Source organism: Serinus canaria, chromosome 4, assembly GCF_022539315.1.
Source record: "Serinus canaria isolate serCan28SL12 chromosome 4, serCan2020, whole genome shotgun sequence".
Classification (NCBI taxonomy): Eukaryota; Metazoa; Chordata; class Aves; order Passeriformes; family Fringillidae; genus Serinus; species Serinus canaria.
This window is the reverse complement of record NC_066317.1, coordinates 69,532,370-69,551,195: the sequence shown is the minus strand read 5'-3', so window position 1 is coordinate 69,551,195 and position 18,826 is coordinate 69,532,370. Positions and strand designations below refer to the sequence as shown.

The following is an 18,826-nucleotide window of genomic DNA, read 5'->3' as shown; positions in this document are numbered from 1 at the left end:
AACATCCGCCCCACATGGCACAGGGGCTGCCAGTGTGACCCGGGGTCAGCGAAGGTGACACTCTGACACCCTGACTTGGGTGGTGAGATGCCACAGTCATGGAGGTTTATTGAAGGGGAGGCAGGGGGGCTCTGGCACAGCTCCCCAACACCTCCCCTGGCCCTGAGCACACCAGGCAGACAGGCAGGGCACACAGCAACCCCCCCCACATCAATAGTCCTCAGCCATGGCCAGCACGACGAGTGCGGACCAGCCGGCAAAGGGGTGACAACCCTGCCCGGTGCCATCGCTGTCCCGGTAGTGCTCCCACAGGAATCCAGTAGCCTCATACTGCCGGAACACGTTGGCCACGAGGTTGTGGCGCAGCTCCCGGTAGAGCTGGGCCGCGCGCTCCTGCTGCGGCCCCGCCGCCCGCGCGTACCCGTGCAGTGCCCGCAGCGCCAGGAAGTTGATGTTGACCCAGATGGAGCCGCGCCAGTACGGGGGGTCGTGCTCGGTGTTGCGCCGCAGGTACATGGGGCTGTCGCGGGCCAGCGAGCGCAGCCCGAAGGGCGTCCACAGCTGCTTCTCGCTGCTCATGGAGCCCAGCAGCGCTGGCAGCCGCGGGGAGTCCGCCCGGAGCAGCTGCAGCAGCAGCGGGAACAGGCTGACGTAGCCCAAAGCGGCCACAAACCGCGGCTGCGGCGCCTCCCGCACCTCCCGCCGCAGCTGCGGGGTCGCCGGGGGCCTGCCGGGCACAGGGGCTGGGCGGTGCCAGCGCAGAGCCACGGCCGAGCTGTGGTTGCCGAAGTCAGCAAAGGTGCCCAGCTCTGGCGCCCAGTGCAGCTGGTCCAGCAGGTCGTTGTCACTCAGGGTGGTGGCCATGTCGCGATAGGGCGCCAGGGGCTCGTCCAGGCGCTCAGCCAGCGCCGCCAGCACGCGGGCGCCCAGCGCCATCCAGCAGCGCAGGTCCAGGTGCCGCTCCTGGGCGGACGGGTGGGAGGCGCGGGGGTAATCGTCCAGCCCCGATGACAGAGTCTTGGGGTTCAGGAAGCGCTCGGGGTCGGGGTCGCGGCCACGCCAGCGGAAGGTGAAGGGCTCGGGGCCGGCCTGGGTGCGGTTCAGCCACTCGAACCAGGCACGCAGGCGAGGGAAGAGGCGGCGCAGGTAGGGCAGGGGTGCGTCGGGCAGCAGCCGCTCCAGCGCCAGCAGCAGCGTCGGGGGGTTCGCCGTCTCGCTGTGCTGCAGCACGAACTCGGGGGGCACCCGGGAGCGCGCCTCCTCCCCCAGGATCTGCTCCCGCGGGATCCAGCCATCAGCGTTGAGGAGGTCGAGCCAGTGGGCGAGGATGTCGCGGGCCAGCGCAGGGTCCCAGCGGGCCAGCAGCAGCAGATGGAAGCCCTCGTCCCACAGGAAGCCCCGCGGGAAGCAGGAGCGCGAGGGCACGGCCGTGAACAGCACAGACTCCATGCCTGGCACCGGCTCCTCCCGGTGCTCTGAGCGCAGCAGGGAGCGGCCGTGGAAGAAGCCGATCCCGCCCAGCATCTCGCTGAGAGCGGCCTGGGCGAAGCGGCGCTGCGGGAGGGACACCCCACGTGCTCCCAGCCTAAAAGTGTCCTCAAAGCGTTGCTCGAAGGCAGCCGCGTGCTGGGCCAGCGCCGCGCTCAGCGCTGGCCCCGCCAGCCGCCCTTGCCGCACCCCTGCCGCGCTGCCCGACTCCAGTGTCACCTCCAGCACCGCCGGAGGCTCCAGCGTCACCTGGTGCAGCAGCAGGTGCCCCCGAGGGGGCTCCCCAGGCAGCCCCCCAGTGCTGGACACCCCGAAAAAGCGGCGGCGGGGTCGGCCTGGTGGGGAGAACACGGAGCTCTCGCGGAGGCTGTGCCGGACCAGGTCGGTGAGACGGTGCAGCCCTGGCACCCCCGCAGCCAGGAAGTTGTAGCTGGGGGGGAGAGGAGAGTCAGGGATGGGGACACAGTGGGGACGTGGGGGCACGTGGAGGGGACACAGTGGATTTGGGGGCTGCAGCCCAGACACTCACCTGGCATACTTGGGCCCTTCCCCGCCCTCCCCAGTGGGGGGCAGGAAGGTGAGGGTGAAATCCCCGAGTTCCTCTGCCATCCCTGCCACGGCCGCCAGCCGTGTCCCGTTCTCCAGCACTGGCCGCAGTGTCCCCTGCCCGTCTGTGGCCACGTAGAAGAAGAGGGACAGGAGAGGGGCCGGGCCATTGCCCTGGAGAGGAAGAAGAGGAGGATGACCAAAGCTCCCCGGCATCCCAACCCCTCTCCCACTCTCGCCCCCTCACCTCCATCTTCACTGTGACCCGCCAGCTCCAGTCGCCACCATGGTCTCCCCCCGGCTGCTTCACGAACTCGGTTCTCAGCACCAGCCCCTCATCGCGGATCTCCTGCACTCCGAAATTCTCCCCGTCGTGCATCAGCCACCCATATCGCGACACGCCGTCGTTCTGCTCGCTCGTGTGCCGCAAGTTGCCGCCGTGTTGGAGCCACATCAGTCCTGGAGGGGCGGGGAGGTGTCAGGGGCGGCCTCGTGGTGGGACCGGGGCCGGACGAGCCCCAGGCCGGGGCAGAGCCCCCCGCGCCCCTCACCGGTCACGACAGCGCGCGGGCTCCGCGTCTTCATCCCGAAGTAGACGTGAGGCCGGTACGTGCCCCAGAAATAGGTGGGCGATGCGAGAGGCCCGGTGGAGCCGGGGGGGACGGCGGGGGGCGCGGGGTGCGGGGTGACGAGGCGGGAGGCTTCGCTCCATCGGTTCCACCAGGCAGCCGCCGCCGCCAGAGCCAGCGCCAGCGCTGCCGCCGCCGCTGTAAGCGTCAGCGCCGTCCGGCCCCGCCCGGAGCCTCGCTGTGGCTTTTGCTGTTGCCGCAGTTTCGGGTCCCGGTCCCGGAGCCGCTCCCGGGGCCGTTCCCGGGGTCCATCCCCGCCGCGCCGCCGCCGCTCGCCCGCCATCAGGGCAGTCGCGCTGGTGACGGCAGCGCTGCGCCAGCTGTGGCCAGGCCGGTTCCGCGAGCGCCCCCTGGCGGGCGGGAGGACCACGCGCAGGCTCAGTCCTCCCAAGGACCCCGCCGGCCCGAACTGGCCCCGAGGTGACAACGACACGGCAGGGTGTCCCCGACCTGCCCTGCCACCCAGTCCACGCTCCTCTTGCTGTCCGTTGATCTCCTCCCCAAGCTCTTCGGGGATACCCAAAGGACCCCCAGCCTTCCCTAGGATCACTCAGGAACCCCAGCTATGCACCTGCAGTGTCCCCCAGGACCCCAAAGGAATCCCACTCTGCACCCCCAGGACCCCCAAGCCCCACCAGTCTCCCTACAAAAGTCCCAATTAGATCCTGCCCACCCACCACCAACTGGTCCCAGATGGAATCCCAGGATCACACCCCAGGAGTGCCAGACCCCCACACCCCAATATCCCACCCGCAGACACAGCCACGGCCATGGTGTTTCCAGGTTTATTCCAGCTCAGCCCTCGGGGCTGTTCCCCACACACGGCAGCCCTGGCACACGCCAGCGGCGGGCACGGTGCAGCCGCAGGGACAGCCACTGCTGCTGGCTGCCCGGGAACGGGGACTCGGGCCGGGACGGGAGATCGGCCTCTGCTGCTGCAGGGGGGGTCCCTGGGACTGGGCCCAGCCCCTCCAGAGGGTCCAGGCCAGGGAGAGGGTCCATGGATGGTTCCAGGGGGTGGGCGCCTTCATCTGAGCCTGGCAAGGGATGGATGGGTTTGGGATAGGTTGGATAGATGGATAGGCTGGGATATCAGATCCTGCTTCTGATGGGGGTTCCTGTCCCCATTCCAATCCCATCCCCATCCTTGTCCCTCTCCCTGTCCCCATCCATCCTAGTCCCAATCCTCCACCCTGGGCCATCCCATCTCCATCCCATTTCATCCCAATCCCACTCCATCTCACCCCATCCAATTCCCATTTTATTACTACCCCATCTCATCTTCATCCCAATCCCACCCCATCCCTATCCAGATCCTTGTTCTTCAGCCAGTCCCCATCCATCCTTGTCCCAATGTCCCGATCCCTCTTCCACCCTGTCCCATCCCCACCCTGTCCCATCCCTACCCCATCCCATCCCATCTCCACCCCCACCTGTCTCATCTCCTCCCACCACATTCCCCACCCTTCCCACCGCATTCCCCACCCCTCCCGGCCCATCCCGCTCTCACAGCAGCGCCGGAGGCTGCCCCAGCCACGGGGGGGTCCCCCCAGCCCCCCGGGCTGTTGCAGGAGGCAGCGCACGGCCGTGTCCGTGTGTCGGAAGACGCAGAGGGCCCGCAGCGCCTGCCGCGCCTCGGGAGCCAGCCCGGAGCGCTCGGAGCACACCAACTCCCGCACGGCCTCGAAGTCCTGCCGGAGCTGCAGGGCACCCTGCAGGCTGGCATGGGGGTCAGTGTGGGACTGGGACCCCTGGCGTGCCCATCAGAACCCCCTGGCAGCGCCACCACACGCTGTGACCACCACCGAGATCCTGGCACTGCCATCAGACCCCCATGACCACCACTGGGACCCCCACAGAACCTCTGGCACTGCCAGAGCCCCCAGGACCCCACTGGGACACCATCAGCGGGACCCCAACCTGCCACTGAGCCCCCTAGCCTGTTATTGGACCCCCAGCACTGCCACTGGGACCCCCAGGACCCCACTGGGACCCCTGGAACTGCCACTGGAATCCCCAGGACCCCACTGGGACCGCTGGCACTGCCCACAGGCTCTGGCCCCCCATCCCCAGTACCTGAACTTGATCCGACGGGTCAGGATGTGATCCATCCAAGCCTCCAGGAAGGCCGTGGTGACCCGTGCCAGGGTGGGCACCTGGGCATCGTGGGGCAGGGCCTGGGCCCCCTGCAGCACCTGCCCCAGCACCGCCTGCACCGCGGCCGCCGCGTAGGCGCTGGGGGAGCTGGGCAGTTCTGGGGGACACAGGGACCTAGGTCCGTGATCCCCCAAATCCCCCCACAGCCCCCCAGCCCCAACACCCACCAGCGCGGGGCCCGAGCCGCCAGTGCCGGCCCAGAGGCATCGTCTGGTCGAAGATCTCGGCTGAGAGCCGCTTGCAGCTGGTGGAGAACATCCAGAGCACATCCCCGGAGAAGAGCTGGGACACAGGAGACATGGGATGGCATGGGGTGACACAGGGTGACAGAGGCATCCTGGTGCTCAGACCACCCTCCTGCAGTCCTGCCATACCTGGATGCTGTTTGCCATGTCACGGATCTGCCGGCACAGCTGGAGCTCCCACGGGGATCCCAAGCTGGGGGGTGGCTCTGGGGGGCTGTCCTCAGGAATGTCCCCTGGCTCTGTGAAGGTCCTGCTCATCTGCAGCATCAGCTGCTCTGCCTCTGCCTTCAGCACCTGAAGCGGAGGGTGGAGTGAATCTAGCCCCCCATGTCCCCCCAGCCCCCCGTGCCCCCTGTGCCACCATACCTGCAGGTCTCCCTGGGTGAGCAGCAGGAACTGAGGCAATGCCCAGGCCGCCAGGTACCGCCCGGCCCGGCCCGTCAGCCATGCGTGGGCAGCCGCCACCGCCGCCAGGCACCGGCCCAGCACCTGCAGCCGCAGGCAGAGACCCCCAGGGGGGGCTGCAGGTGGGGGTCAGCACAGAGAGGATCCCCTAACCCACCTGCCCCCCTCCCCCAGACCCCCCTCACCGTGTGGGCGGGCAGGCAGCAGGCGCAGGCAGCGCAGGGCCAGTGCCAGGGCCGGGAAGAGGCACCGGAGCTGCTGGGCCGTGCGGCTGCACCCCAGCCCCGGGGACCCCCCTGGGGCCTCCAAGCACTTGTCTGACAGCCCTGAGCCCAGAGCACGGGTAAAATCTGGAGGGGAAACAGTCAGAAGGCCCCAACATCCCCTACTTGCACCCCACACCCCACCCCATATTGCATATCTAACCCTTCATAGCATACCCCACTCCCTCACCCCATATCCACTGAGTGCCCCATATTCTGCCCCCCACCTTGTACAAAAGAGCCCACACCATGTACCCCAGAGCCCACACCCTGCCCCATACCCTGAACCACTCCCTGTGACCCCCCAGCCCCCCATACCCGTGTCCCAGCTGCAGAGGATGCTGCGGCAGAGCAGCTGCAGGCAGAGCCTTCCCAGCTCCTCCCGGCACTCAGCAGGCACACGGGCTGTGGGGACACAGCAGGGCTCAGGGTGGGACAGGGACACCCTGAGGAAGCCCCACACCCCCTGCACCCCCACATACCAAAGGCGAGCGCACGGCTCAGCTCCCACGCCACGGTGACGGTGACACTGGGGGTGGCAGGAGGGGTGCCCGGGCTGTCCCCCAGCACAGCACCCACAGCCTCCCAGAGCAGCAGGCGGTACCGGGCACTCAGGGTGGCAGCCATGGGGCCACGGGCAGCGTCCAGCCACCGCACGGCCTTCCAGCCCCCTGCACTGCCTGGCCGCAGCCCCGGGGCCTCGGGGCTCTCTGACAGCACTGGTTGCCACAGGCTGTCAGCTGAGGCCACCAGCGCCCCAAAAACGTGCCCCATCAGCTCCTCGTCCTCCTGGCACAGTGCCTGCAGCTCAGCCGCCAGCGCTGGTGGCACCTCTGCTCCAGAAGGTTCTGTGTCCATCCCCATGCCCATCTCAGCTGTGTCGTGCCCCGGTGGCCACGGCACCCCCACATCCTCCCAGCGGACGTGTCCATCCCGGATGTTCCTGCTCTGGGGCCACAGGAGGGGCCGGAGCCTCTGGGCCACGGCCCGGCCACGCTCGGCCGCCAGCAGCCGCAGCACCCCGCCCACCGTGAAGGCACCGGGCGCCTTCACTTCGGGGCCCAGCTCCTCCGCCAGCTCCCGCACCACGCGGTTGTAGATCTCCAGCCCCTGGAAGAGGTCAGCCAGGCACTCAGAGGCCGGAGCTGGCGTACCGGGGCGGCCCAGCTGCCGTAGCCGTCCCTCGATGTGCCGCCCGGTGAGGCGCGCGGCCTCCAGCGCGGGCAGCAGCAGCGCCCAGCGCAGGTGCAGCACGGCCTGGCCCCGGTGCCGCGGCAGCGCCCGCAGCCACGCGTCCGTGCGCAGCCGCCGCAGCAGCGCGGCCCAGTGCCCCGCGTGCGCCCGCAGCTCCAGGCACAGCTCCCGCACCGCCGGGGCCGCCGCCTCCCCGGGCTCTCCGGGCCCCGGTAACGCCGGCAGCCGCCGCAGGAAGTCGGAGGAGGCCTTGAGGCGTCGGGTGAAGTCGCGGGCGAGGCGGAGCTGGTGGCGGTGCTGCAGCAGCGCGTGCAGGGTGGCTCCGCGCTCCGCCACGCGCCGCCGCACGGCGTCCTCGGAAAAGTCACCGGCGCCGCCGGGATGGGGCCGCACGTACCCCAGGAAAGTCTCGGTGCGAGGGTCCTCCCAGACGCAGAGGCAGCGGCGCAGCGCCGGGAAGGTTTGCTCCAGCGGGACCACGAGGGACGCTGCTTCATCCTCGTCCTCGTCGTCGTCCTCGTCGCCGTCACCGCGCCGGCTCGACCGCGGGGACAGCAGGCGGCGCAGTCCCGGGGTGACACTGCGCAGCATGGCCTCTGCCCGCTGCAAGGAGCGTGCCAGGGGCCCCCGCGACCCGCCTGGGGGCATGGGACCCTCAGGATGGGGCAGGGACCACGGTGTAGGGTGGGCACCCCCAGTGTGAAGAACCTTGATGTGGGGCAGCACCCGCCCATCACTGTCCCACTGCCACCCTAACCCTGAGACTCCCAGGACCCCATTACGTTCCCTATAGGTCCCCCCAGGACCCCACAGCCCATTGGGGTCCCCACAGCCCGCCCATCAATGCCCCCCCAAGGTCCCTAGACCCCATTAGGGTCCTCCACACTCCCCCCAGGACCACGCACCCCATCAGGATCCCCGCAGTCCCCCAGAAGACCACACCCCCTTGTGCTCCCCGCAGCCCTCGGGGGTCTCACCGGGCTCGGGGGGGTCCCCGCGGCCAGCCCCATCGCCCGGTCCCGGCCGGGCCGTCAGCAGCAGCAGGATGAGGCCGCCCAGGCCGGCGTCGCCCACCTGGAGGGGTACGGGGGGCTCAGGACCTCCGGGCCGGGGCCACGGATGACCCCGCCCATTACCACACCGGCCACGCCCCCACGCCACGCCCCCAGCCAGCTCCCGCTGTGACCACGCCTCCGGTCAGGGCTCGCCACGTTTGGCCACTCCCCGCCCAGCCCCCTGTGCCGTTGCCATGGAGACGCAGCACTCCCTGGGCCCGGTGCCCCCCCGCCCATCCCGTTACCGGCCCGGCCCCGCCGCTGCCCCGTGAGAGGTATCCGAGCCCCCCCTGCCCCGAGCGGCCTCACCTGCAGGCATAGCTCTCCTCCGCGCCGTTCAGCGCCGCCGGCGTCCATGCCGGGCCATGCCGGGGGCGGCGGCAGCAAAGAGGCTTAGACCGCGCCCTCGCTAATCCGGGGGGCTGGGCCAAGCTGGCCGCCAGGAGGGGCCCGGCCTGGGGGGCGGGACGAGCCCGCCGCCTCGGGGCAGGCGGGGACGGCGGGAGAGGATGCGAAGAGCCGGTCCCGCCCCTTAAGGGCCCTACGGGCCGCCGTCCTGCCCGCACCCAACATGGCGGCCGTGCGGCCTCAACTGGCGCCGTGACGTTATTCCGGTAGGCCCGTGATGGAATCCTGAGGCGCGGCGGCGGCGGCGGCTCGTGGCGATGCGGAGCTCGGGCGGGACGCGGGAGCGGGACGGGCCCGGACTGGGCGGCTGCGGCTTCGGGCCTGCTGCCGCTGCCTGCCCCTGGGGCTGCACGCCGGGCCCCGCTGGCTGGAGCGGCGGTACGGGCCGTGGCGGGGCCGGGCGGGGAGCCCAGAGCGAGGCCCGGTTTCGGTTCCGTCTCCGCCGGCTCATGGCTGTTTCTGCTCCCCACAGCGCCCTTCTGCCCCTGGCACCGTATGTCCAGCTTCGCCGATCTGCCGGTGCCGTCGCAGGGCCCCTCCCAGACAGTGATTCAGTGTAAGGACGGGGAGGTGTGTCTGCTCTGGGATGACGGTGAGTACGGCGGGGGTTACCGGGGGTCCCCGTGCTCGGGGAGGGGGAACGGGGTGGGGGCTGCCGGGATCCCGTGCGTGGAACTGCTCCTCACACATCCCGTTCTCCTGCCAGGCCCTAGGGTGGATTACTACGGGCTGGGGGATGATGATGACGATGAGGATGGCAATTACGATTACGACGAGGACGAGTTCGACGCTGGTTTGCAGTTCTTGGACGTTCCCGTGGCGGAGGGGACCGTTCCCTACAGCTACTGCGGATTCCGCAAGTCCTTCCTGTGCTCGGAGCCGCCCTCGCAGCTGCCCCGGACCCCTCCCACCACCCTGGACGCGCGGCTGGACCGGCTGCCCACGCCCCGCCGGCCCTGGCTCACGGCAGAGGTGGGAAATGCCCCCGATGTCCCCCAGGGGCTGGGGCGTCCGGGTTGACATCACCAGAGGGTCCCACCTCGTGGCCCTGGGGCTGTCCTGACTCAGGTAACTCCTGCAGGAAGCTGAGAAGAACGCACAGGAGTTGGTGGCAGAGGAGGAGCGGGCCAAGAGAAAAGCAGAGAAGAAGAAGCTGAAGAAGAAGGTGGGTGAGCCCTGGGAAGGGCCACTGCCAGCTCCTGGGGATTGGGGTCACCCCTCTTCTTGGGGTGCTGCCAGCAGGCCCCTGAGCTGGGGGCTGAGGGTGGTGGGGTTGGGGGACTGCATTTCTCTGCATGACACCTGCTCGTGGGTTTGTGTTCTTCCTTTTCAGAAACAAAAAGACCGGAAGAAACGTGAGAAACTGGGTCAAGAGCAGAAGAACAAAGAGAACACTGACCCAGTGAGTGACCAGTCCAGCCTGCTCGTGCTGTTCTAGGGGTGCCCAGAGGTGGGGGCCAGCCAGCAACCCCTAGCCCTGTCACCTCACCCTCTCCCTGTCCTTGCAGAGCTCCCCACGTGGTCCTGCAGGCACTGGACCTCCCTCAGATGGTGCTGAGGATGAGGGATGCTGCCCAGAGCCCTCCCCGTGCCCTGGGGACTCCACAGTCCCCTCAGGGAGCCTGGGTCAGAGGACACAGTAGTGACAGAGGTGAGATACAATCTCCCCATGGGGACCATCTGTGGGTGGGTGGTCCCAGAGCTCTGCCTGCCCATCCCTCCCTGCTTCCCCAGGAAGAGCTGGACCTGAGCTGCACTTTTGTCTGCAAAGCACGGGAGAAGGCAGGAGTCAGGCTGCCCCCTCCGGGCAGTGACCGGTCCCCTGGGCCACAGAATGTGGAGCCAAGCAGGAAGGGGCCTGAGAAGGGAAGTGGGGACCCTGTGGAGACACCTGTGTCCCTCCAGCCCCTCCAGCCCAGGCCACCCAGCCCCAGCACGGTAGCGCAGAGCCTGGCGCTTGCAGGTCAGTGCAGGGACCCCCAGAGGGGGAAGGGGAGGACATTGGGGGCTTTCCCTGCTTCTCCCCAGCTCAGAGGGGCTGTGCTAGGGGGACTGTCCCTCCCTGTGTCCTCACTACGCACCCCTGTGTCACGTCCCCAGGCCATGGCATCGAGGCAGCCCAGATGGGCCAACACTCTGAGGCCGTTTGGGCTTTCACCATGGCCCTGGAGCTGAACCCCCGGGAACACCGGTGAGCAGAGGGGCTGGGGGTGAGCTGGGGGTGCTGGGGTGGCAGGGCCAGGCCTCGGTGACACCCCCACATCCCCTCAGGCTCTTGGGGAACCGCTCCTACTGCCTGGAGAAGCTGGGCCGCTACGAGGAGGCACTGGCGGATGCGGAGGCGGCACTGGCGCTGCAGCCGGGCTGGCCCAAGGGCTCCTTCCGCAAGGGCAAGGCCCTCAGGGGGCTTCAGGTACCTGGGGGGGCTCCAGGGACTCTGCAGGGGGCTGGGGTCTTGGGTGGGTGGGGGGGGCATGGCTGGGTGAGGGGCTGCGGGGTTCTGGGAGTGAGTATGGGGCTGTCAGAGTTGTTGGAGACGAACTAAGGATTTTGGGGTGCTGGTGGGCAGGGCAGGGGGCTTAGGGGTGCCAGTGGGTCTGGGTGGGGGCTGTGGGGAACTGGAGGAGCTGTAGGGTGCTGTGGATGAGGGGTGGGGCTGGCAGCATTAGGTGTGAATTGGGGCTGGGAGGACTGGGCAGAGCATGAGCATGGGATGTTCGTGGGGTGGGACAGGGCTGTGCTGGGGGATGTCAGTGAGGCTTTGAGGTGCCATTTGGGCTGGGTGGGGGGTGTGGGGTGCCTGTGGGGCCAGGCAGGGGTTGCAGGTGCCCTCCGGCCCCCAGCGCTATGCCGAGGCCGCACGCACCTTCGAGGAGCTGCTGCTGCAGGACGGGGCCTACGCTGAGGCAGCCACGCAGCTGGAGGCCTGCCGGGCCCAGCTGCAGGTGAGAGCCCCTTTCCAACCCCTTACCCCCTGCCCCCTGCCCTGCTGTGCCCTCCACGCCTCACCCCTGTCCCCTCACAGCAGTGCAGCCGCCCCGGGGGTGTCCCCGTGTCCCCCTTCCTGCTCAAGGCTAAGGAGCCGCTGTTTCTCCCTGGTAAGGGATAGGGGTGGGTGGGCTGAGGGGACCCCAGGGCTATCCCAGTGTCCCCAGTAGGTGCTGAACCCCTTTGGCTCCCCGGCAGCAGGATGGACAACCAGGAGCTGCCAGGATGGACAACCAGGTGCTGCCAGCACCTGCCAGGAGAAAGGTGACAAAAGTGTGACGGGAGGCAGTGCCAAGAGCACCACAAAAGACCCGGAACAGGCACCTGCTGTGGCCAGTGGCTGCCCAACACTGCCACCGAGCCACCCTGCCAGGTATGGGGGTCTGGTGATCTGATGGTGGGGCTCAGAGTGGAGCAGTGCTGGCTCTGGTGACACCACGATGGCTCTTGGCAGGGACTGCTTCCCGCTCTGGGTGGGCAATGTCACCTCCCACATCACTGAGAAGGTGCTGCGTCGTGCCTTTGGCCGGTGAGTGACCCCCAGGGCTGTTCCTCCTCCAGGACCCCCAGCCCCTGGCACCCCCTGGTGACCCCAAGCTCCCCAGCTCTGTCCCTGTCCTCATTCTCTGGTGGTTTTGACCTGCAAGGGATACTTGGGGGGAGTAGTGTCCGACTCACACACCGCTCCCAGGTTTGGGGGGGTCTCTGTCCCACATCTTGGGGTGTCTTTAACTGTCCTTCCTCAGCTTTGGGAGTCTCTGTTCCCCCATCCTGGAGATTTGGGGGCGTCTCACTCTCTCCATCTTTGGGAGTCATTCACCCTTCCCAGCTCTTGGGGGTTGCTAAACCTGCTTTGCACGTTTGAGAGTCTCTGACCCTCCCACCCTGCAGCTTTGGGGGTCTCTAACCCTCCACTTCCCCATTTAGCAATCTCTAACTTTTGTCCCCCCCCCAATTTGGGGGTCTGTGCCCCCCAGGTTTGGGGAGATCCGCTCCGTCCGGCTGCTCCCGGGCCGCCACTGTGCCTTCATCAACTTCCGTGGGAAAGCAGAGGCCGAGGAGGCCTTCAGGGCCATGCAGGTGAGCTGGGGCAACTTGTGGGACCCCCCTCCACCCCTCAGGGACACCCTGTCCCCACAGGGGACCTGTGCCAACTGTGCCAGCTCCTTCTGTCCCCAGGGTGCCACCGTGGAGGGCAGCAAGCTGTTGCTGCAGCTCAAGCACCCGGCCCATGCCACCCCGGCCCCCATGCCCCGTGCCAAGGGCAAGGCCACCCGTGGGGGGCTGCTCAGCTGACCCTGCTCTGTTGGGGGGGGGTCCTGGCAGCCCCCCCCTCACCTGCCTGTACCTGCCTGTGCCTTGTCCCCCACTGCCAGGGGTGGGGGTGTCTCCCCCTCCTGCCTTGGGGGTGCTGCGGGGGGTCGGGGCCCACCCTGCAGCCCCTTGTGCTGGGGGGGTGGGCCTGGGCTGTTCTCCGGGGCCCCTCAGGGATTTGTAGCAATTTGGTTTTTTTAATAAAGCTGAGATTTGTTCTTCTCTTTGGCCTTCCTTTGGGCTGGTGTCCCTCAGCCTCTCTGCCATCTCTCTCCCTCGAAGTCTCCGAGCCCCATGTCCCTGTCCACCCCCTGTCCCCCTCTGTCCCTTGTCACTCCCCATGTCACTCCAACCCCGGGGGACAGCGGGGGCGGATCTCCACCCCCCCTTAATGTCACTGGTTGGTGACAGGAGCTTCGGGGGGGGGTGTGACAGGCGTGAGATCAAATACAATTTGATTAATATGCAAATTGAGGGGGGCAGGGGCGGCCGCAGCCGGTAATTAATCACTGGTTAAAACAAATTAATGCCCGCGGTGGGAGGTGCTCGCCCGGAAAAAAGTGGGGGTGGGTGGAGGGCTCTGGGGTCCATATTAAGGTGTTGCCTTTATTGCAAATATTTACACCGGGGACGATAGAAAATAAAATTAAAAAAAGAAAAAAAAATGGAAAGACGAACCAAAACAAAAAATAAAAAAAGGCGCAAAAGGGTCCACGGAGGGGCGGGGCTGGGCTCGGCTCCTTTCGGAACCGGGAGTGGCAGGGCCGGGTCACTCCGAACGGAGCCGAGCGTACCCGAACGGAGCCGAGTGCACCCGAATAGAGTCGAACGGAGCAGTCTCGGCCTGACCCGACCGAGTGAATCCGAACTCAGCCGAGCCGGTCCGAGTGGGTCCTAGCGGAGCAATCTCGGTCCCAGCGGGTCCGAACGGAGCCGAGCGTGCTCGGCTCAGTCCGCCACGTCGATCTCCTCCTCCGAGAGCTCGGCGGGCTCTGTGGTCCCGGTGCCGGTACCGGGAGCCCCCGGGGGCTCGGGCAGCCCCGCCAGCTGCTGCAGGGCGGCGGGGGGCAGCGCTTGCAGCGAGGCCACGTCCGCTCGCAGCTCCTCCAGGTCCCGCTTGAGCTTGGCGCGGCGGTTCTGGAACCAGGTGATGACCTGGGCGGCGGAGAGCGCCAGCCGCGCCGCCAGAGCGTCCCGGTCCACCGGGGAGAGGTAGCGCTGCCGCCGGAATCGCTGCTCCAGCTCCCGCAACTGCTGCGCCGTGAACGCGGTCCGGGACTTGCGACGTTTCCTGCAGGGAGGGCGCGGGCCCGAGGCGCCCGGCGGGGACGGACCTGCGGAGACAGCGGGGTTAGGACACGGAGACAGGGTAGCAGCACCGGGACCCGCACCGGGGAACGGCCCCCGGGCCCCCGGCTGAGGAGTGGCTGCGGGGGCAGGGCATCGCACCGAGAACCGCAGCGGCACCGGGATGCCCGACGGGGAAAGGCTTGTGGGGCAGGGTACCGGTACGGGGACCCGGACAGCACCGGCACCGCCGAGCCGCGCAGGGCATCGCGGGCCTCGACCTGCGTGAGCAGCGGCGTCAGGTCAAAGACACCGGTACACGCAGACACCGGGCACTGCGGGTCCCGACCTGAGGTCACGGCAGTGCCGGGGCACCGGTAACTGTAGCCGCACCGGTCTCGCCGAGCCCTACGGGTGCGTGCTGGCCCCGCCGACTCCCGGTCGAACGGAGCCCAACCGGCCCGCATCGAACCGAAGGCAGACGAGCCGAACCAACTCGTGCCCAACCGAACCGAACAAACCAAACCGCGGCCGGTGCCGGAAGCCGGGATTCATCGTCCTACAGCGGCCGCGGTCGTGTCGGAATCGCCCCCGTCGCGACCGGGGTTGAGACAGCCGTGTCCCTCCGGCGGCTGCTCCGGGAGCCCGGAACGAACCCGGGAGCCACGGCAGAGAACCGGGATCCTCCTTCTCTGCGATTCCAGGAGACCCGAGGCCGTGCCGGATTCGATTCCGTCGCCTCTCCCGGCCCCGGTGCGGTCGCTGCTGCCCCTAGCGACCTAGAGAACCCCGGCGAGACGCGATCGCCGCCCCGGGCACGGCTGCTCGCTGTCGCCGGGGTCCTGGTCGCTGTCCCGATCTCTTTTCCGCTACGGCCCCCAGTCCGTTCCAGCCCCGCAGCTGCCGACGGCACCGGTAACGCGGCTCGCTCGGGCCGTGCGTCCCGCAATACCGGTGGAGTCTCCCGGGGTCTCTCGCAGCTCAGGCTCCACTCCTCGTTCGGTAGAGGAGCCCCGGGCGGCCCCGGCCGAGTCCGTGGGTCCGTCCCGGTAGCACGGCTTTACGGCGGCCACGAAAACCCGATCGATGCCGTGTTCGTCCCTCGGTCCAGTCACGGGGCTTCTCCTCCGCTCTCGGAGCCCCGATCGGCCCCGTTTCTGTCCGTCTGTCCATCCCGGTAACGGGGATTTACCGCCGCTCAGGGAGCCCTGATCGCTCCGTTGTCAGTCCGTCCTTCCGTCGCGGCGAAGAGGCGTTTTCGTTCATCACGGAAGCCCGGGGCTTCCCCGGTTGTGTCGGTGGGTCCGTCCCGGTAACAAGGTTTTACTTGAATTACCGGCACCTCCATCTGCCCACCAGTCCCGGCTCGTTCCGCCGTTACCCGCGGCCGGTTCGCGACTGGGTTTTGTTAATTCCGAGACCTCCGCTCGGCCGTGTCCATCTGTCCGGCCGGTACTGGAGCTTCACGCCCGCTCCGGGAGCCCCGATCGCTCTGGCCGGCAGCGAGATTTTTTTCGTTCATTTTTATTAGTCCCATGTCTGTCCTTCCGTCTGGCCGGTAATGGGAATTTACCGCCGCCCCGGGAGCCGCTGTCGTTCCGACTTTTGTCCGTCTGATCACCGGGTAGCCATTTATTTCGTTTTCCCTTTTTTTCGGTTCTTTTTCTGTCGATCTGTCCGTCCGGTAACGGGCCTTTTACCTTAATTCCGGGAGCCCCGATCGGCCCCGTTTTTGCCCGTCTTTCTGTCCCGGAAAAAGGAATTTTTCACCCCCATTCCTGTCCGTCTGTCTGTCCACCCGGTGATGGGATATTTTCGCTCACCTATTTCGTTCCTTGCCATGTCCGTCTGTCAGATAACGAGGGATTTTACCTTAAAACCGGGAGCCCGAGGCGTCCCCGTTCTGTTCCGCCCGTTAACGGGTTGGTTTATTCGTTAATCACAAGATCGCTGCTCTGTCTGTCTGTCTGCCCGCTGTGGTGGGCTCCTTAATTGCCGGAGCCCCTCTCCTTAATTAGGGATTTTTTTTTTCCCCGTTAATTACCGGGGTCTGCCTCCATCCTCGATCATCTGTCCGGCCGGTAACGAAGGTTCCGTTACTCACGGGAGGGCTGATCTAGCAGTCCGTGTCCGTCTGTCCGACGGGCTTTTCGTTACCGGCGTCAGTCGCGTTGTGCCCAACCGTATCCGTTAATTACCAGCACGCTGCTCTGCCGTGACTGTCGGTCTGTCCGTCTCGGTAATATTTTTCTTTTCACGTTAACCACGGAGACCCTCTCTGTCCATCTCAGTAAGGGTCGGTAATTATTTTTCTGTGTTAATTGCCGGTGCCTTTTTCGGTCTGTCCGACTCGGTAACGGTTTTATTCATTCCCGGCGACGCCGTGCTTTGCCTGTCCGTGTGTCCCTCCGTGAGAGGGATTTTCCGTTCATCCCGGAGACACGATTTGTCCGTCCGCGTCTGTCTCTTCAACCCAGGAACGGATTTTTTCGTTCCCGGAGGCGCCGTGCTGTCTGTCGGTGTCCGCCCGTCCTCCCGGTTCGGCCGAGCCCGTGAGATGTGCGGCCGGTTCGTGCCCGTCCGTGAGCGGCCGTCGGACCCCTCCGGTACTGGGCTGCTCGGGCAGGCCGAGCCCCGGACGGAGCCCCTGTCCCCGCTGAGGCTCGGAGCCGGTACCGGGTTTCCGTTGCCGGCGGGCCCGATCCGATGCTCGGCCCCCGCGCTCGGTCACGGTCACGGTCACGACTCGGCGGCCGATCCACCGCCCGATTCCGCGGCTCCCGGTAAAGCTGCCGGCCCTGCGCGGCCGGTTCTCCCGGAGCTCCAGTGCCTCGGTGCCCGTGGCGGCTCACCAGGGCTGGGGCTCGCTCCGGTTCTCCGTGTCCGGCCCCGGGACTTCTCCCCCATTTCGGACTGAGGCAGCCGCGTGTCCCCGGTGTCCCGGCCGAGCACCGGCGACTTCTCGGGCCTCCCAGCCCCGCTCGCCCCTCTGGGACAAGGAGGAAACTTCCCGGGACGGGGGACGAGGGGCGACCCTGGCCTCGCCACCTCCTCCCCACCGCCCTCCAGCCCCGCCACCTGCCTGGTGCCCGGTTCCCGGTGCCCGCCCCGCTCCCGGCGGAGCCCCCCCGGCCCCGGCAGCCCCCCGGCCCCGGTACCTCCGGCCGCCTGCAGCATTCCCAGCTCCAGCCCTTGGAAGGTTTTACTGGCGAGTTCCTCCAGCGCCCAGAGCGGCGAGGCCGGGGCGCAGCCGCCGCCGCCGCCGCGGGGCCCTGTCGGGGCGGGGGGGGCGGCGGGACCGGTCCCGGTCCCGGGGGGGCTCCCGCCGCGGGGACGTCCAAGGATGTCCTCAATGCCGAAGGGGGTCAGCGGTTTTGTGGTGTTGGCGGGGGGCGGGAGCCGGTCCAGGGGGCTCCGCCGGTGGCCGCCGACCGCGGCGGGCAGCGGGGGGGAACCGGCCGCATCCCCCGCCGAGGTCATGCCGGGACCGGGACCCGCGCCGGGACCGGGACCCGCCGCCGCCGCCCCCCCCCCCCAGCCCCGCGATTCCCGTTCCACCGCCTTAAAGCCCCGGGATACCGGGAGGAGGAGGAGGAGGAGCCACCGACGCCCCCCCTGTCGAGGGGGGGGGACCGACCCCTCTCCGCCACTACCGGGGCGCAGCCCCGCGCCTCCCCCCTGTTGTCTCCCCCATTTTAACCCACCCCAGCGAGTCCCCCCTCCTCCTCTGCTCCCTCCTCATCCTCACCGCGGCTCTTACCCTCACCCAAAAATTTATTGGCTCTTTTGCTCTAAAATGCCCCATAAAAGCATCGGGGCCGCGGCTGGGAGTGATTAAGCCCTTTTGGGTGGGTTTTGGGTTTCAGAGCCATAAATTCCCCCCCCCCCTCACCCCGCCACATTCCCGCTGTCCTTTCCCGGTACAAATAGCTCCGGGATTTCGGCCGCTCGTAAAAATCCCGGGATGCCGCACACGCAGGTGAGGCCCGGCTGGCGACGCCGTGTCCGGATTATCCGGCGGGTTTGGGGCTGGGGGATGCCGAATCGCCCCTCCGGAGAGGTGATTCGGTACCCCCCAGGCCCAATCCCGTCGGGTGTCCCCATGGATCTGTCGCTGGGATCGGGGACACGGCGAGGTCACGGGGGTCACGGCGGTAATGAACCTGCGGACGGTGCGGGGGGGGCCGCTGGGAGCACACGGAGCCGCCTTGGGGGAGCAGGTGCAGGGGGATCCGGCAGCGCCGGTGCCAGGATTATGGAAGTGGGGAGGGGGCAGGAGGAATTGGGAGTGGGGGGGGGGCGGATTTTTCCAATCTTGCTGACAAAGGCAGAACGCGATCTCCCGGCTGGAAATCGGAGTTTGACAAATTCAACCTTGAAATTTCCCAGCAGCCGGAGCAATTAAAGGCCGGCGGGTGCGGGGGGGGTGGGGTGGGGAGGGGGCTCGGTTTGGGAGAGGGACACGGGGCCCCTCGCACGGCGGCGTGCCGGGCACAGCGGCGTTTGCACGGATTCCTCGCACGCGGCTTTTGTCCTCTCCGCAGGGCGCGGGGAGATGGCGGAGCTGCCGTGGCCGCACGTGCCGCCGGCTCTCACCGGGGGACGGACCCCGTCCCGAGCTGGCACCCCTCCATTCCCACCCCCTCAGCGGTCCCGCACTCGGATGGACCCCTGTGACCCCAGTCCCTTCCAGCAGCGCCGCTGGAATCAGGCCACTGTGCCGGCCACAAGGCCCTGGGCGCCCGGTGAGCAGGGAATGGGGGTCGCAGCCCTTGCCAGGAGAACCAACCCTGCCTGGGGATCCCAGTCCCACGGGGAGGCCGCGGTCTCAGTCTTGGTTTAAGGCT

At 67.8% G+C, this 18,826-nt stretch overlaps 4 protein-coding genes across 7 annotated transcripts; 1 reads left to right on the top strand and 3 right to left on the bottom strand.

Moving 5' to 3' along the window:
* Positions 1-75: 75 nt before the first annotated feature.
* MOGS (mannosyl-oligosaccharide glucosidase) lies at positions 76-2,946 on the bottom strand. The gene is made up of 4 exons (XM_050974103.1): positions 2,586-2,946; positions 2,282-2,493; positions 2,018-2,208; positions 76-1,918 (listed from the first exon to the last, which is right to left on the bottom strand). Exons 1-4 carry the CDS (start codon positions 2,944-2,946, stop codon positions 211-213), a joined length of 2,472 nt encoding a protein of 823 aa, XP_050830060.1. The 3' UTR covers positions 76-210.
* Positions 2,947-3,434: 488 nt separating this feature from the next.
* CCDC142 (coiled-coil domain containing 142) lies at positions 3,435-8,593 on the bottom strand. The gene is made up of 11 exons (XM_050973998.1): positions 8,292-8,593; positions 7,905-8,001; positions 6,216-7,565; positions 6,052-6,138; positions 5,656-5,820; positions 5,432-5,586; positions 5,195-5,359; positions 4,988-5,102; positions 4,740-4,917; positions 4,174-4,382; positions 3,435-3,700 (listed from the first exon to the last, which is right to left on the bottom strand). Exons 1-11 carry the CDS (start codon positions 8,337-8,339, stop codon positions 3,459-3,461), a joined length of 2,811 nt encoding a protein of 936 aa, XP_050829955.1. The 5' UTR covers positions 8,340-8,593; the 3' UTR covers positions 3,435-3,458.
* Positions 8,594-9,476: 883 nt separating this feature from the next.
* On the top strand, positions 9,477-12,916 carry TTC31 (tetratricopeptide repeat domain 31). Of its 4 annotated transcripts, none has more exons than XM_050974002.1 (12): positions 9,477-9,555; positions 9,724-9,792; positions 9,899-10,041; positions 10,125-10,353; positions 10,491-10,581; positions 10,662-10,803; positions 11,234-11,335; positions 11,419-11,488; positions 11,580-11,751; positions 11,833-11,907; positions 12,356-12,458; positions 12,558-12,916. In XM_050974002.1, the coding sequence occupies exons 3-12, from the start codon at positions 9,958-9,960 to the stop codon at positions 12,672-12,674; spliced, it is 1,185 nt and encodes a 394-aa protein (XP_050829959.1). In that variant the 5' UTR covers positions 9,477-9,555; positions 9,724-9,792; positions 9,899-9,957; the 3' UTR covers positions 12,675-12,916. The 4 variants fall into 4 exon arrangements, with proteins under 4 accessions (XP_050829959.1, XP_050829957.1, XP_050829958.1 ...); XM_050974000.1 differs by having other exon boundaries at positions 11,577-11,751; XM_050974001.1 differs by having other exon boundaries at positions 11,416-11,488.
* A 348-nt stretch (positions 12,917-13,264) lies between these two features.
* LBX2 (ladybird homeobox 2) lies at positions 13,265-17,459 on the bottom strand. The gene is made up of 2 exons (XM_050974106.1): positions 17,138-17,459; positions 13,265-14,026 (listed from the first exon to the last, which is right to left on the bottom strand). The coding sequence occupies exons 1-2, from the start codon at positions 17,457-17,459 to the stop codon at positions 13,641-13,643; spliced, it is 708 nt and encodes a 235-aa protein (XP_050830063.1). The 3' UTR covers positions 13,265-13,640.
* Positions 17,460-18,826: the final 1,367 nt, after the last annotated feature.